This window comes from Alosa alosa, chromosome 7 (assembly GCF_017589495.1).
Source record: "Alosa alosa isolate M-15738 ecotype Scorff River chromosome 7, AALO_Geno_1.1, whole genome shotgun sequence".
In the NCBI taxonomy this organism is placed as follows: Eukaryota; Metazoa; Chordata; class Actinopteri; order Clupeiformes; family Clupeidae; genus Alosa; species Alosa alosa.
Genome location: NC_063195.1, coordinates 12,090,162 through 12,102,811, shown reverse-complemented (window position 1 = coordinate 12,102,811; position 12,650 = coordinate 12,090,162). Strand labels below are relative to the sequence as shown.

Sequence of the window (12,650 nt, the reverse complement as noted above, 5' to 3'; positions counted from 1 at the left end):
CTCTATCTGGAGGGGGAGGGGCATCTCTGCCCAGAGGTTCATAATCCATCCATGCCATGCCTATGTCCGTCAAAAGTTTGGAATACCCTAATTGACTGACTTAATTAACGACTTGTTTGTGGTTTTTAATAACTTTTTTTGCATGGTAGGAAATGTATTGATCTAAACCCCAACACCATCCAACCTGATGCAGTTTACCAGAGCCTGAACCCCAACACCACCCAACCAGATGCAAATTACCAGAGTCTAAACCCCAACACGAACCAACCCAATTCAAATACTACCTAACATGTGATTCTGATAAGATAAGGGACCCTATTTTGACCATTTAAAATGTCTGGTCTTAGCAGTATGAATTTAAGATATGTATGACCAGTTTCCTGTCCTCTGCCCATTCCTGTGTTCTTTTTTTTTGGAGGGGGTTGCTTTTATTTGGATAGGACAGTGGAGAGGGACAGGAAGCAAGTGGGAGAGAGAGATGGGGTGGGATCGGGTAATGACCGCAGGTCAGATTCGAACCTGGGTCACCGTAGGCACCACCCCCATTCCTTTGTTCTTTTGTTCAATTTTGTGTTCAATTGTGAGTGGGCCTCACAAAAAAAGGCCTACAATTCGGCTTTGTAGTAACATAAACATATTATTATTACAGAATATGATGCCGTATTAGACATGTTAGATGTGTATTTAAACATGACATTAGGAACACACCTTGGGTGTCACTGTCTCATATCACCCCGTGATAGGACTGTCTTATTGTGGGGAAACGAGCAATAAGCCACGCTTTGGTGCCCTGGTGATTTGGTGCCCTGGGCAGTTGCCCAGATTGGCCACACCTTCCGCCAGCCCTGTTTATCAGCTATATGTAGAAGAGAGCATACAAATGTGTTATGTTTCTGTATACAATCTGCTGTTGATTCTTACATGGGTTTGCACTGAGCAGATATTGTAGTTATGTTTCTGTATATAATCTGCTGTTGATTCTTACATGGGCTTGCACTGACCAGATATGGTAGTTTGGTGTTTCTTTAAATAATGTTTGTATAATGTAGTTTAGCTTAGTAAGCTTTTTGCATACTCTCTTGAAATGGTCATATTTTTCATACAACAGTAAAAGTATAATGCTTTTTAAGGCTGTTCCTTTAACCAATAGATTGTTAAATACACTTTTTTATACATTTGTTCATTATTTGTGTACCCTTATTTTTTATAAAAAAAAAAATACTGTATTACTTCACAAAGAATATAGTCCATATGTTTGTGTGTTTAAATAAATTAGAAACTTACTAAGAAAAAGTGTCTATGATGATTCAAATAACAGCTTTGACTTTCCTTACTGTACATTCACTAGTTCGCCCGTCGGCATGATTGCTATACTGATTGAATAAGCTAAGCGCGTGTTCGGCATGGTAGCTTGCCGTGGTCATGAGATGCCTAAAGCAGAGGAGTGTCCTTTTCGGAACTGATCGGTTTAGTCTGATTGGTGGTGAACGTATAGTGTCCTGGTCTAACTCTCAAGATCTGCCATCGGGAATGAAATGAGACGAGGGGCATGTAGACTCACTACATCTCAGCAGCCCAAAGGAGGCCGGTAAACATGATGGAGGGTGAATCAGAGTGCTGTGACATGAACCCCTTGCAAAGTATAGCGAAGGGCAAGCGGCAAGTGCGCAAGAGTGGATCTTTGTTGCACTTGCTCAGCGGCGGACATTCATGTATTGCATAACCGTGGGAACGATGGGTGTCAGGGTTCAGCAGAGCTGCTGCCGCGAGGGTCTCGGGGTTCAGCAGAGACATTGTTGCATGGTCTTGGGGCTCAGCGGAGCAGTCATTAGATGGGTCCTGAACCTTGGCGGAGCTGTTCCTTAAGGTCCTATGGGCTCAGCGGAGCTGCTTCTGCATGGGTCCTGGGGCTAGTTGGAGCCGTCGTTGCCTGGGTCCTGTGGCTCGGTGGAGCCATCGTTGCCTGGGTCCTGGGGCTCGGTGGAGCTGTTGCTGCATGGGGCTTTGGGCTCGGCAGAGCAGTCATTGCACGGATCTTGGGCCTCGGTGTAGCTGCTGCTGTATGGGTCGTGGAGCTCGGTGTATTTGCTGCATGGTTCTGGGGCTCGGCGAAGCCATCGTTTCATGGGTCGGGCTCGGGCGAGGCTGCTGTTGCATGGTTCTCGGGGCTTGGTGGAGCCGACGTTGCATGGGTCCTGGATCTCTGCTTAGTTATTGCTGCATGGCTCTTGGGGCTGAGCAAAGCAGTCATTGCATGGGTCTTGGGGCTCAGCGTAGCTGCTGTTGCATGAGTCCTGGAGCTCGACGAAGTTGTTGCTGCGTGGTTCTTGGGACTTCAGTGAAGCGGTCGTTGCGTTGGTCCTGGAGCTCGGTGTAGCTTTTGCTGCGTGGGTCTTGGGGCTCGGCAGAGCTGTTGTAGCAGGGTTGCAGGAGCTCAGCGGAGCAGTTGCTGCGTGGTTCTTGGAGCTCAGCGAAGCAGTCGTTGCATGGGTCTTGGGGCTCAGAGTAGTTGTTGCTGCATGGTTCTTGAGGCTCAGCGGAGCAGTCGTTGCGTTGGTCCTGGAGCTCGGTGTAGCTTTTGCTGCGTGGGTCTTGGGGCTCGGCAGAGCTGTTGTAGCAGGGTTGCAGGAGCTCAGCGGAGCAGTTGCTGCGTGGTTCTTGGAGCTCACCACTGACCATAGATATTACGGTGGGGCCAACAATCACTGGAGGCCAATGGAGAAACAGGTGTCTCTGATTGGAAATCAGACAGGGGTCTCTGATTGCTGGCAAGTGTTGCCCATATCCAGTAAGGTGTTTGCCCCCAGCAAGTAAGAATAAGGTCAAAGATTATACAGAGGCGGAGCAAGATATTTCACCAGGAGCCACTGCTGGGAACCCGGATCGCACGAGGGGGGCTAAAAATCCCCCTTTATGCAGACCAGAGGCAGTGGTATGACTGTTCCATCCAAGTATAGACCCTTTCAAGAGAGTTCCATTATCAGCATCATAGTTGGCCCCACAAGGCTTCCGTTTTAACATTCCATATGTTATCTTAATGCAGAGGAAGTAGATTGGGGCCCAAATAGAACGTTCAAGCATTGTTTTTGTTTACCTTGTTGAAAGGGTCTATATGGCCATAGATCAGAATTTCACCACGTATGCTAAGATGCTGGTTCTGTAGTTAGGAATGTAAATTTTGGGCACGTTTTCATGATCCTCAAACCCTTCTGACCATACATTTTTAGAATTTTTGAGCATTCCAGTCTATAGAAAATCGACCCTATATCAGGCGTGCGCCTGTTTTCTGCTGCTGTTGGCCGGTTGCCATAGACATGAACTATATTGCTCAGCCTATGTATAATCTTTGGTAAGGTGTTCACCTCCTGACATAAGATGCGGTATCTAGCTTCCTAATATGCTACTGATTGTGTGACCTGTGCCCTTTACAGCCCTCCAACATAAAGGCCAGAATCCTGAGCTCCCCCTGTTGGTCACACTGTTACACTGCAACCAGTGGCACTCATGCAGAGAAGGACAGATCGTCCAGCCCAGCAGCCCAAGGCCAAAGAGCACCTCTAGCAACAGAGGAGTGTGTCAGGAGCCTTTACCTCACTCTGTCACACACACACACACACACACACACACACATACTGTACATACATGAAACACACACACATAGACACACACACATACAGTACCACACACACACACACACACACACACACATACCACACACACACACACATACACACATTAATAGAGATTTTGGTGGAATGACTATAGATAACACATGACCAAAGGACGTGCTAAAATAAAGGCTGTTTGCCCGACCTCATTGTGGTATGAAGACTCTAAACCACACAGGAAGCTGAGGGAGTACAAAGCTGCCTTGAGGCACTTGCACAGGGGTGGAGGAGGGGTATCTAAAATGAAAATAAATAAATAATTACAAATCAAATAAAAATAATGACGAAAATGTTACTTGACAAATTTTGAATAGAAAATCAAACGCAAATGAAATGAATAGCGTGTGCAAGTAAAATCATTATCAGAAAGGAACTCGTAGGACATTGTTAATCAGTGACGTCAGTAATTTATGTTGACCACATTCTCAACAAGAGCCCTGGCTGTCTCTTCTGGTCTGTATTTGTGATCTGGACTAAGTGACTGAGTGACTGACCGGTAGCAGAGGCGAGTCATGGTAAGAGACTGCTTAAATCTGTTATGGCAACAGTACTGACATCATGTAGACCATACGAATATAAGTTTGTGTTATTTGAAAGGTTACATTTACTTAAGCTTTTTCATTTGTACCTGGTGACACTCAACAGTATTTAGGAGAGAGCCATCATCACCTCTGCTTGTAGTAATTCTCACAATTTCACCAATAATACCTAATGAGCATTGTTACCTTGTAATTACTGTACTAAATACAAATTAAGATGTTCTTTTTGCAATGGTTATACAATCAAATTGTGCTAACCTGCTAAGAATCACACTCTGCACCACTGTACATTTTTAGAGTCAGGTAGGCCAAACTAGCATGCTATGCTACTGACATTAACTCTGTTTCTATGAAACTGAAACTTTCAGGGTTTGCTGTTGATGGTAATGAGCTGTGTGACTTCTCTGTCTGTCATGGTCCTGATCACAACTCAAGGTACGTCATAGTGCTTTTCTTCCCTGTTTATGGAATTGTTGGCTCTGAAAGCTTGTTAGCATGCTAGCTGGTGCCTTTTGATGACTTGGTTGGCAGTGTAGCGGTGTAAAAAAAGGTGGTCTGACCTAGAACATACTAGGCCTACATAGTCAGAGTGACTAGTGGACTGTGTTTATGTGTCCCTCATATCCCATGGAAATGTATATGATTATAAAACTGCTACCTGGTTTGAGTTATTTTAGGTCTCATCCTGAAAACAAACAATTTATTCTGCCAGTGTGCAAATTTTGCAAATTAAGCAAATGAATAACATTTGGTTAGATTTTATTTTTTGCAGTCAAAGACATAATTCTTTCTCTCTCGTAATCTGTTGACAATTGACACACACACACACACACACACACACACACACACACACACACACACACACACACACACACACACAAGTCGGATCAGCTTCAACTCATTTATTTATATGTTTGATTATTTTAGAGTGGCTTTAGACATCACAGTCTGTAGACCTGCATATTATTGATGCAAACACAAAGACGGTGTTAAAGTACAGGCTGCTGTCTGAGCTCTGTGTAGTGTGAGTGTCCTGATCACACACACACACACACAGGATGCTGAGTGTGAGCAGAGGCCCAGATCTGCTGTATGGCACTTTAAAGGGGGATGTTGATATCTAACAATGTAAAACCAAAGACTTGTACATCTTTCTCACATAACACTGTGTCAGGTGACATCATTAGTCAGTAGCAGCCATTTTGTCAGTTGCCAGAATGAGACTCTAATAGAGTTGTGTGTAACTGACACAGTGAATCTAAACGGAAATAGGATTCAATTCATAACAACATTAGAAATAAACAAAATTCCTTCTGACAGCCAGTATAGCAAGCGATACTCAACACCGAGTTTAACAAAGATGCTTAAAATAATAACGCTGCGTGGTCTCTTCCTGTGTCTATGAATAGACTGATTTGCTGCAGCAGCATCAGTGAGCGGTTTGTCTGTGCTGGTCAATGCTGGAGCCAGGCGAGCCTGCTACTCAACAACGAGAGAGAATCTCCCCTGTGTGTGTGTATTCATACCAAATTGGCCAATATGTTTTTGCATGTTGGTTTTAAGGGGCCCTGTCAACCCATTCCATAACCACTCATTTCATGTATAACGCCACCATAGTAAAAAATTAAAAAGCAAAAATTAGGTGTTGTAATTACAATATCTCTGGCTGACATGGTCAAAACTACGTGCGTGCGTGTGTTAAGTTTCTGTTAAAAATAAATTGTGTTTGTCCGTAATTCTGCCTGATGGAGTCTTGCGCTTGGGTCCTATCCGCCAACCCTGACAGTACAATCCGACCAAGATGGACCCAGCAGACCCCGAACCACCCTGGGAGGAGCCTCAACAGATCGGCTACATTTTCGAGAAGCTAAACGCAGTCCTCCATAGCATCATGTCGTTGGAGAGGAAATTGGCGGCTGTGACTCTGATCGAGAGGAATCTCTCCTCAAAATCTTGGCTGGCGGCACTTCCAGCGGCACCCAAGTTGCTGGCACAGACTACCAACTTTAGCAGAAGCCTGTAGGCACTCCTAGTTGACCAAGTGAGGCTGCTAGCCCCCAGCCAGATCCTGCCCCCACATCCACTGGCTTCAGGCCAGAGTGCCAGGTCCTTAGGGTGCGACAGGTGAGCCTCCATCCAGCTGATCCCATTCCAGATCTTCAGCTCAGGTGCAGTTCTCTCTGCACTCAGAGGTCTTGCAGTAGTCCCAGTTCTGCGGAACCAGGCTTGCCCTAAAGCCTCCCTCCCGAAGGAGACGTGGTGCCAAGCGTCGGCCAACCCGTCATCTGACACCATGCCTCCTGTGCCCAGCCCAGAGGCGCCTGCTCCTGTGACCGCAGCCAAGTCCGCCACTCCTGCGCCCCCCGACACCACGCCTGGAGCCCCGCCTTCCTCTCCCTGAGCCCCTCTCTGTCCCTGTCCCCGTCACTGTGCCTGGCTTTGTGCCACTCACCATCCCTGTCGCCGTGCCAGTCACCGTGCCCATCTCTGTCTCTGTCTGTGTCTCTGTCCCAGTCACTATCCCAGTCACCGTCCCTGTTCCTGTCCCCGTCACCATCCCAGTCACTGTTCCTGTCATTGTCTTTGTTCCTGTCCCTTCCCCTGCCCCTATGTCTGCGTCTGTCGTGTCTGATTCTGTCGTGTCTGTCGTCCTGCCCAAGTCTGTCCAGTCTTTGTCTGCTTGTTCCCTGCCCAAGCCCTCTGAGTCTGCCCCATCTGAGTCATCTGAGTCTGCCCCATCTGAGTCTGCCCCATCTGAGTCTGCCCCATCTGAGTCATCTGAGTCTGCCCCATCTGAGTCTTCATTGTGTGTTTCATGTCGTAGGTGTGTGCGTGTGTGTGTGTCTGTGTGTGTATGTGATAATACTGGTCATCTCTCCATGGTGTGTGTTCTCTGTTGTAGGTGTGTGTGGTCAGCAGTGGAGTGTCACTTACCAGCCTGAGAGCATCTGTGCTTTTGAGTGACAGTCAGTGGACATGTCCTGCTCTTACACCTACCCCAGTGGGCTGTACAATATACAAGCTTACTGGACAAAAGTGCATTTCCGTAAACTCCATTCTGACAGAAACTATAACACCAGGATCCATGTTGATTGCAGCAGAGTTGGGAGATGCCAGTTATGCATGAACTCATTAACTACATCAGACACTGGTCTGTATTACTGCAGGATAACAACACAAACTGAAGGTCAAAAGTGGATTGGACAGCCAGGTGTTCAACTGGATGTCAGAGGTAAAGGGAAATAAAACCTCATTATGCTTGTTAAAAGGTTCAGCATCATATTAATGTGTGTGTGTGTGTGTGTACATGCATAGTGCTCTATGTTATAATGTGTGAGTATGTTTTGTTATGATTGTGTCAAATATCTCCACAGATGCCCCTCAGACTCCATTCATTTCCATTCGTCCCTCTGGTGACATAGTGGAAGGAACAAACGTCACTCTGACCTGCAGCAGCAGATCTGATCTACCAGTGCAGAAATGCAGCTGGTACAAGACTGGTAGCCATGTAGCCCTGCAGCAACAATCTTCATACACTTATACCATGTATAACATCAAGCCAATACACAGTGGACAATATTACTGTCAGATAAGATATGAATGTGGCTATACAGGTTCATATCTTTTTAACCTGGAGGTTTCCTGTGAGTGTTCCTTTCTTAACTTCTTACCAATCAGTCATGCGTATAATAACGTGAGTTTGCAGCAAATTGTTAATTATCAAATCCCTGCAAATGTACCAAATTAAGCAAATACAGTGGATGCCACAATATTGAAATCACAGAAACATAAGTCCATTTCCATATACATTTTTAATGGTTTTGATTAATAGATCTTCCAAAAAACACCCACATTGTGATTAACCAACTTGGAGACATTACTGTGGGAAACCCAGTGACTCTGACCTGCATGAGTGAAGCTGCCCCACCAGTACACACATACACCTGGATCAAGAAGAGTGGAGCTGTAGAAATGAAGTCAGGAAAGGAGAACACACTCACCTTCAGCAAGATCCGTTCTGAGGACAGTGGAGAGTATCTCTGTCGAGCAGCCAATAGGATTGGTCAACAAAATTCTTCTGCTGTGTCTGTCAAAGTCCTATGTGAGTAAATATGTTAATCCACATAATTGGGAGTAGGCGCCATTGCTGTCACATGTGTGCCTTTAAATAAGAGGATATGAATTGAATAATTATGTAATGATTGTGTAAAGGAAATTTCAATGCACTTATTAAAATGTTATTTTTCCAATATCCTTTGTTGCAGATCATCCAAAGAACACAACAGTCAAGTCTTCTGCATCTGGTGAAATCACTGCGGGAAACCCAGTGACTCTGACCTGCATGAGTGAAGCTGACCCACCAGTACACACATACACCTGGATCAAGAAGAGTGGAGCTGTAGAACTGAAGTCAGGAAAGGACAACACACTCACCTTCAGCCAGATCAGTTCTGAGGACAGTGGAGAGTATCTCTGTCGGGCAGCAAATAGGATTGGCAAACAGGACTCTCCTGCTGTGTCTGTCCAGGTTTTATGTGAGCATCACTTTAAAGCAAGAGCAAAATTAGCAACAGAACGATTGATATCTGCACTATGTTCCAATTGTGTGATGAGTTCACTACAGCGCATATACTGTGTACTTTGTATGTGCTGCATACTGCAGTGTCTCTGTGTTGTCTTTGAAATGAAGTACAGTTACAGATCTCGGATTATCCAGTGCTTGCATGGTATATATATCATATTTATATGCCCTTTCTTCCAGATGCACCACAGAACACAACTGTTTTATTTTCTGAGTCTGGTGTGATTGTCAAGGGCACTTCAGTGACTCTGACCTGCAGCAGTGATGCCAACCCACCAGTGGAGAGCTACACCTGGTTTAAGGTGAATGAGTCCACTGCAGTAGGATCAGGACAGCAGTACAGCATCACTAACATCAGCTCTGAGGATGGAGGACAGTACTACTGTGAGGCCAGGAACAAATATGGAGCTGAGAACTCAACTACTGTGTCCATCACTGTTACAAGTAAGGAGATCTCTCTCTCTCTCTCTCTCTCTCTCATTGTGAGTGTGTGTGAATAAATATGGAGCTGATAACTCAAATGTGATGTCAGTCATAGTTGAATGTATCAGTGCATCTCATCACACAGCAGTGTAAGGGCACATTCATACAACTGTTTGGGCTGGACCCGAGTTCATTTGGACCTATGGTTCAGTGATTTTTTCCTAATGTGAACGCAGTCTACCGAACCCGGATGCGGACCAGGGTCCGCTTGAAAACGGGGGTCTGGGGTCCTAGATACTATGTACAGTACTTAGAACTCTGGCGAAGTTTGAATGCTATATGTTCCAAAACCAGGAAATAAACTGCTGTTTTTGCGACGTTGCCAAGTGATATTGGTAAAAAGAAGCTAATGTTTATGACACAAACAGACCCAGGTCCGCAAAATGTACATGAAAATGTAATGTGAAGAGAGCAGCTGGGTCAGGGCTAGGGGGGAGTAATCACACTCGGGTACGGTCCAGTTAAACGGACTCAGTGTGAATGTGCCCTAAGTTGTAATTCCTCATCTCATTTGTTTCACATCGACTCCTACAGAAGAGCAGAGTCCGCTAGTAAAGTATTTTCAAACTACTGAAAAATACAGTATTTTATTTTAAATAATAAATACATAAATATGGACCTCAGAAGTCTACTGATGTGTCCATTACAGTCTGGATTAGTAAATTAGGTATCAGTACATGTCCAGTTTTCTTCAGTAATGAGTTAACGGGAGAACTCCTCTTCACTTCATTTTTGTCTCATTAATTCCTTCAGGTTGGCAGAGCCCTCTCTCCACTGCTGTGATAACAGTCTCTGTCTGTGGAGCTGTGGGACTCCTCTGTTTGGTTTTCTTAATGAGGTGAGTAGATAGAGATAGATAGATAAATACTTTATGGATCCTCAAGGGGAAATTCAAGACTGGATGTGATTAAACAGTCTAACAATGTTCATATAATACAATACCAAAAATTTTATTTATTATAGCAGTGTTGACCCAGTTGTACACTGTCCAGAGAAACTTACATTATATTTAAACTAAACACTAAAGAAAACACATACAAGTTTGAAATGGTTTAGAATCGCTGAATTAGAATCTAAAACTGTCTGAAAAAATAAATCAAGACTGTGGACAATTTCTGTGTTGTTTTGTTGCAGCAAGAAATGCAAGAAAAATGCAACACAGACAAGGGAAGACCGGGTGAGAAACACAATATCGGGAATGTTTACTTGTGCAACATTCATGAATGGTTTATTTATATCATAAGTAACCAAGTAATTGGTTATGTACATGCAACTGATTTATTTATCTTTAGAATACCCGGGATTATGGTAATGTTGCCCATGGTGGACCATCTGATGGCACCCAACCTGATGCTATTTACCAGAGTCTGAACCCCAACACCACCCAACCTGATGCAGTTTACCATAGCCTGAACCCCAACACCACCCAACCTGATGCAGTTTACCAGAGCCTGAACCTCAACACCACCCAACCTGATGCAGATTACCAGAACCTGAACCTCAACACCACCCAACTTGATGCAGTTTACCAGAGCCTGAACCCCAACAACACCCAACTTGATGCAGTTTACCAGAGCCTGAACCCCAACACCACTCCACCCAATGCACTTACTAAAGCCTGAACACCAACACCACCCAACATGAGACAGTTTACAAAATTCTAAATGCAAATACCTCTTAAAGGTAGCCTGGCTAGCGCCACCACTTCTCAAAGAGACGTGGTCTGGGAACCAAACGTTCATTTTCTCGTATTTGAAAAAAATGCCCAGATCCGTTTATTGGGTGCCACGGATGTCTATCAAATGCGTCTGTGCATAGCTCATCATCGCCTTGCTTTTCCCCTGTTCTGTGATTGGTTCCCTATCTCAGGCGAAAATTTGCTCCATGGTCTCCAGGCTGCCTTAGCAGCGTGAATCAAATCGCGCGCAAGGCAGCATGGGAACACCCAGGCTATCTTAAAGGGGTAATCTGCCAATTTTCCACATAACACAATTGATTTTACCTGGTTTGATTTGCTACGGCCAACAGGTACAGTAGCCAGACAGCTGCAGCGCTACACTCTGGGAGCAAGAACATGGGAGTTCATGAACATGCCTCCAGAGTGTAGCAGTGTAGCTTCCTCAAATATCTAACTCAACAACCTACCAACTTGTGTTAGGTAATACCCATGGTTATTTTTGGGGGCCAAGCAGCGAAGCTGCGAAGGCACCCATTGTGATTCTATGATTTCTTATTGGGGGCCAAGCAGCGAAGCTGCAGGGCAACCCTTAGTGATTCTATCTTTTCTTCCCTATTTTTATTACGCTTCCGCCATTGAAGTCTATGGCAGCCTATAGAACCGACTGGTGAAAAGTTGTGAAATTTGGTACACTGATTGGGGACAGGTCAATAATTAATTGCACCAAGTTTCATGCCGGCACCTCCAGCGCTCTAGCGCCACCAACAGGCCAAAGTTGGACATGCGTTCACGCATCGTAACTTTGACTCGTATGCCCAATTGTCAAAAATGAGGTATCTTTGGAATCCTTGGACCAAGCCGAGTTCAACGCACCCTATGACGTCAATTTCCGCCATGATGGATTTTCCGCCATTTTGGATTTTGTCAAAAACCTTTAAAAGTTTCCACCTCACATAGTTTGTCCGATTTTCACGAAACTTAGCACATAACACCTTCAGACCAAGCCGCACAAAAGTTATCGATTTTCATCTTCGGAACTATAACTGTTCACCCGTAATATCCAATCGAAATTTGCGGCGAAGCTGCCAAACAGGAAGTGAGCTCATATCTCAGCAACCCATTCACCTATCATAACCAAACTTAGTCCATGGACTCAGGACCCAATCAGGGGGACGCTCAAGAAATCTGGTGACCTTTGACCTCTAGGGGGCGCTGTAATTAAGAAACATGCCTTTTGGCCTGTAGCAGCAGTTTTGCTTAGAATTAAAACCCACTAGTGGTGTCTGGTACTACTGTTGAAGGTCCTTAGGCCAACCCAAGCCAACTTGTGATGTCATCGTAATTGATTCGGCCGCCATATTGGATTAAATCAAAAACACAAAAAAGTTTTGGCAGGTCACAAATTTAATCTGTTCCTCACCAAAATTGGCAGAGACCATCTTCAGACCATGCCTGATGAGTGCATTGCTTTCTGGAACAATTGACAGAAGCTTTGGCCTGTACCAGCCAATCAAAATTTGCGGCGAAGCCACCAAACAGGAAGTGATTTCATATCTCAGCAACGCATTCATGTATCAAAACCAAACTTAGTACATGTACCTCAGATCACATCGGGAGGACGCTCAAAAAATTTGGTGACATTTGACCTCTAGGGGGCTCCGTAATTGACAAAATGCATTTTGGCCAATAGTTGCTGATGC

The 12,650-nt window shown here is 44.8% G+C and overlaps 1 protein-coding gene across 2 annotated transcripts; it reads left to right on the top strand.

Moving 5' to 3' along the window:
* The first annotated feature begins 3,704 nt into the window (after positions 1-3,704).
* Positions 3,705-10,958, top strand: LOC125297907 (B-cell receptor CD22-like). 2 transcript variants are annotated; one of them, XM_048248466.1, is made up of 9 exons: positions 3,705-4,642; positions 7,375-7,439; positions 7,582-7,851; positions 8,040-8,309; positions 8,473-8,742; positions 8,970-9,233; positions 10,026-10,110; positions 10,407-10,449; positions 10,565-10,958. In XM_048248466.1, exons 1-9 carry the CDS (start codon positions 4,557-4,559, stop codon positions 10,892-10,894), a joined length of 1,683 nt encoding a protein of 560 aa, XP_048104423.1. In that variant the 5' UTR covers positions 3,705-4,556; the 3' UTR covers positions 10,895-10,958. The 2 variants fall into 2 exon arrangements, with proteins under 2 accessions (XP_048104423.1, XP_048104422.1); XM_048248465.1 differs by lacking the exon at positions 3,705-4,642 and having other exon boundaries at positions 7,180-7,439.
* Positions 10,959-12,650: the final 1,692 nt, after the last annotated feature.

Excerpts from the sequence above, each read along its gene's own strand:
- LOC125297907 (XM_048248465.1), top strand. The coding sequence starts at position 7,184 with ATGTCCTGCTCTTACACCTACCCCAGTGGGCTGTACAATATACAAGCT. Across the intron at positions 8,743-8,969 it reads TGTGTCTGTCCAGGTTTTAT|ATGCACCACAGAACACAACT; the intron begins GTGAGCATCACT and ends CCTTTCTTCCAG. Across the intron at positions 9,234-10,025 it reads TGTGTCCATCACTGTTACAA|GTTGGCAGAGCCCTCTCTCC; the intron begins GTAAGGAGATCT and ends TAATTCCTTCAG.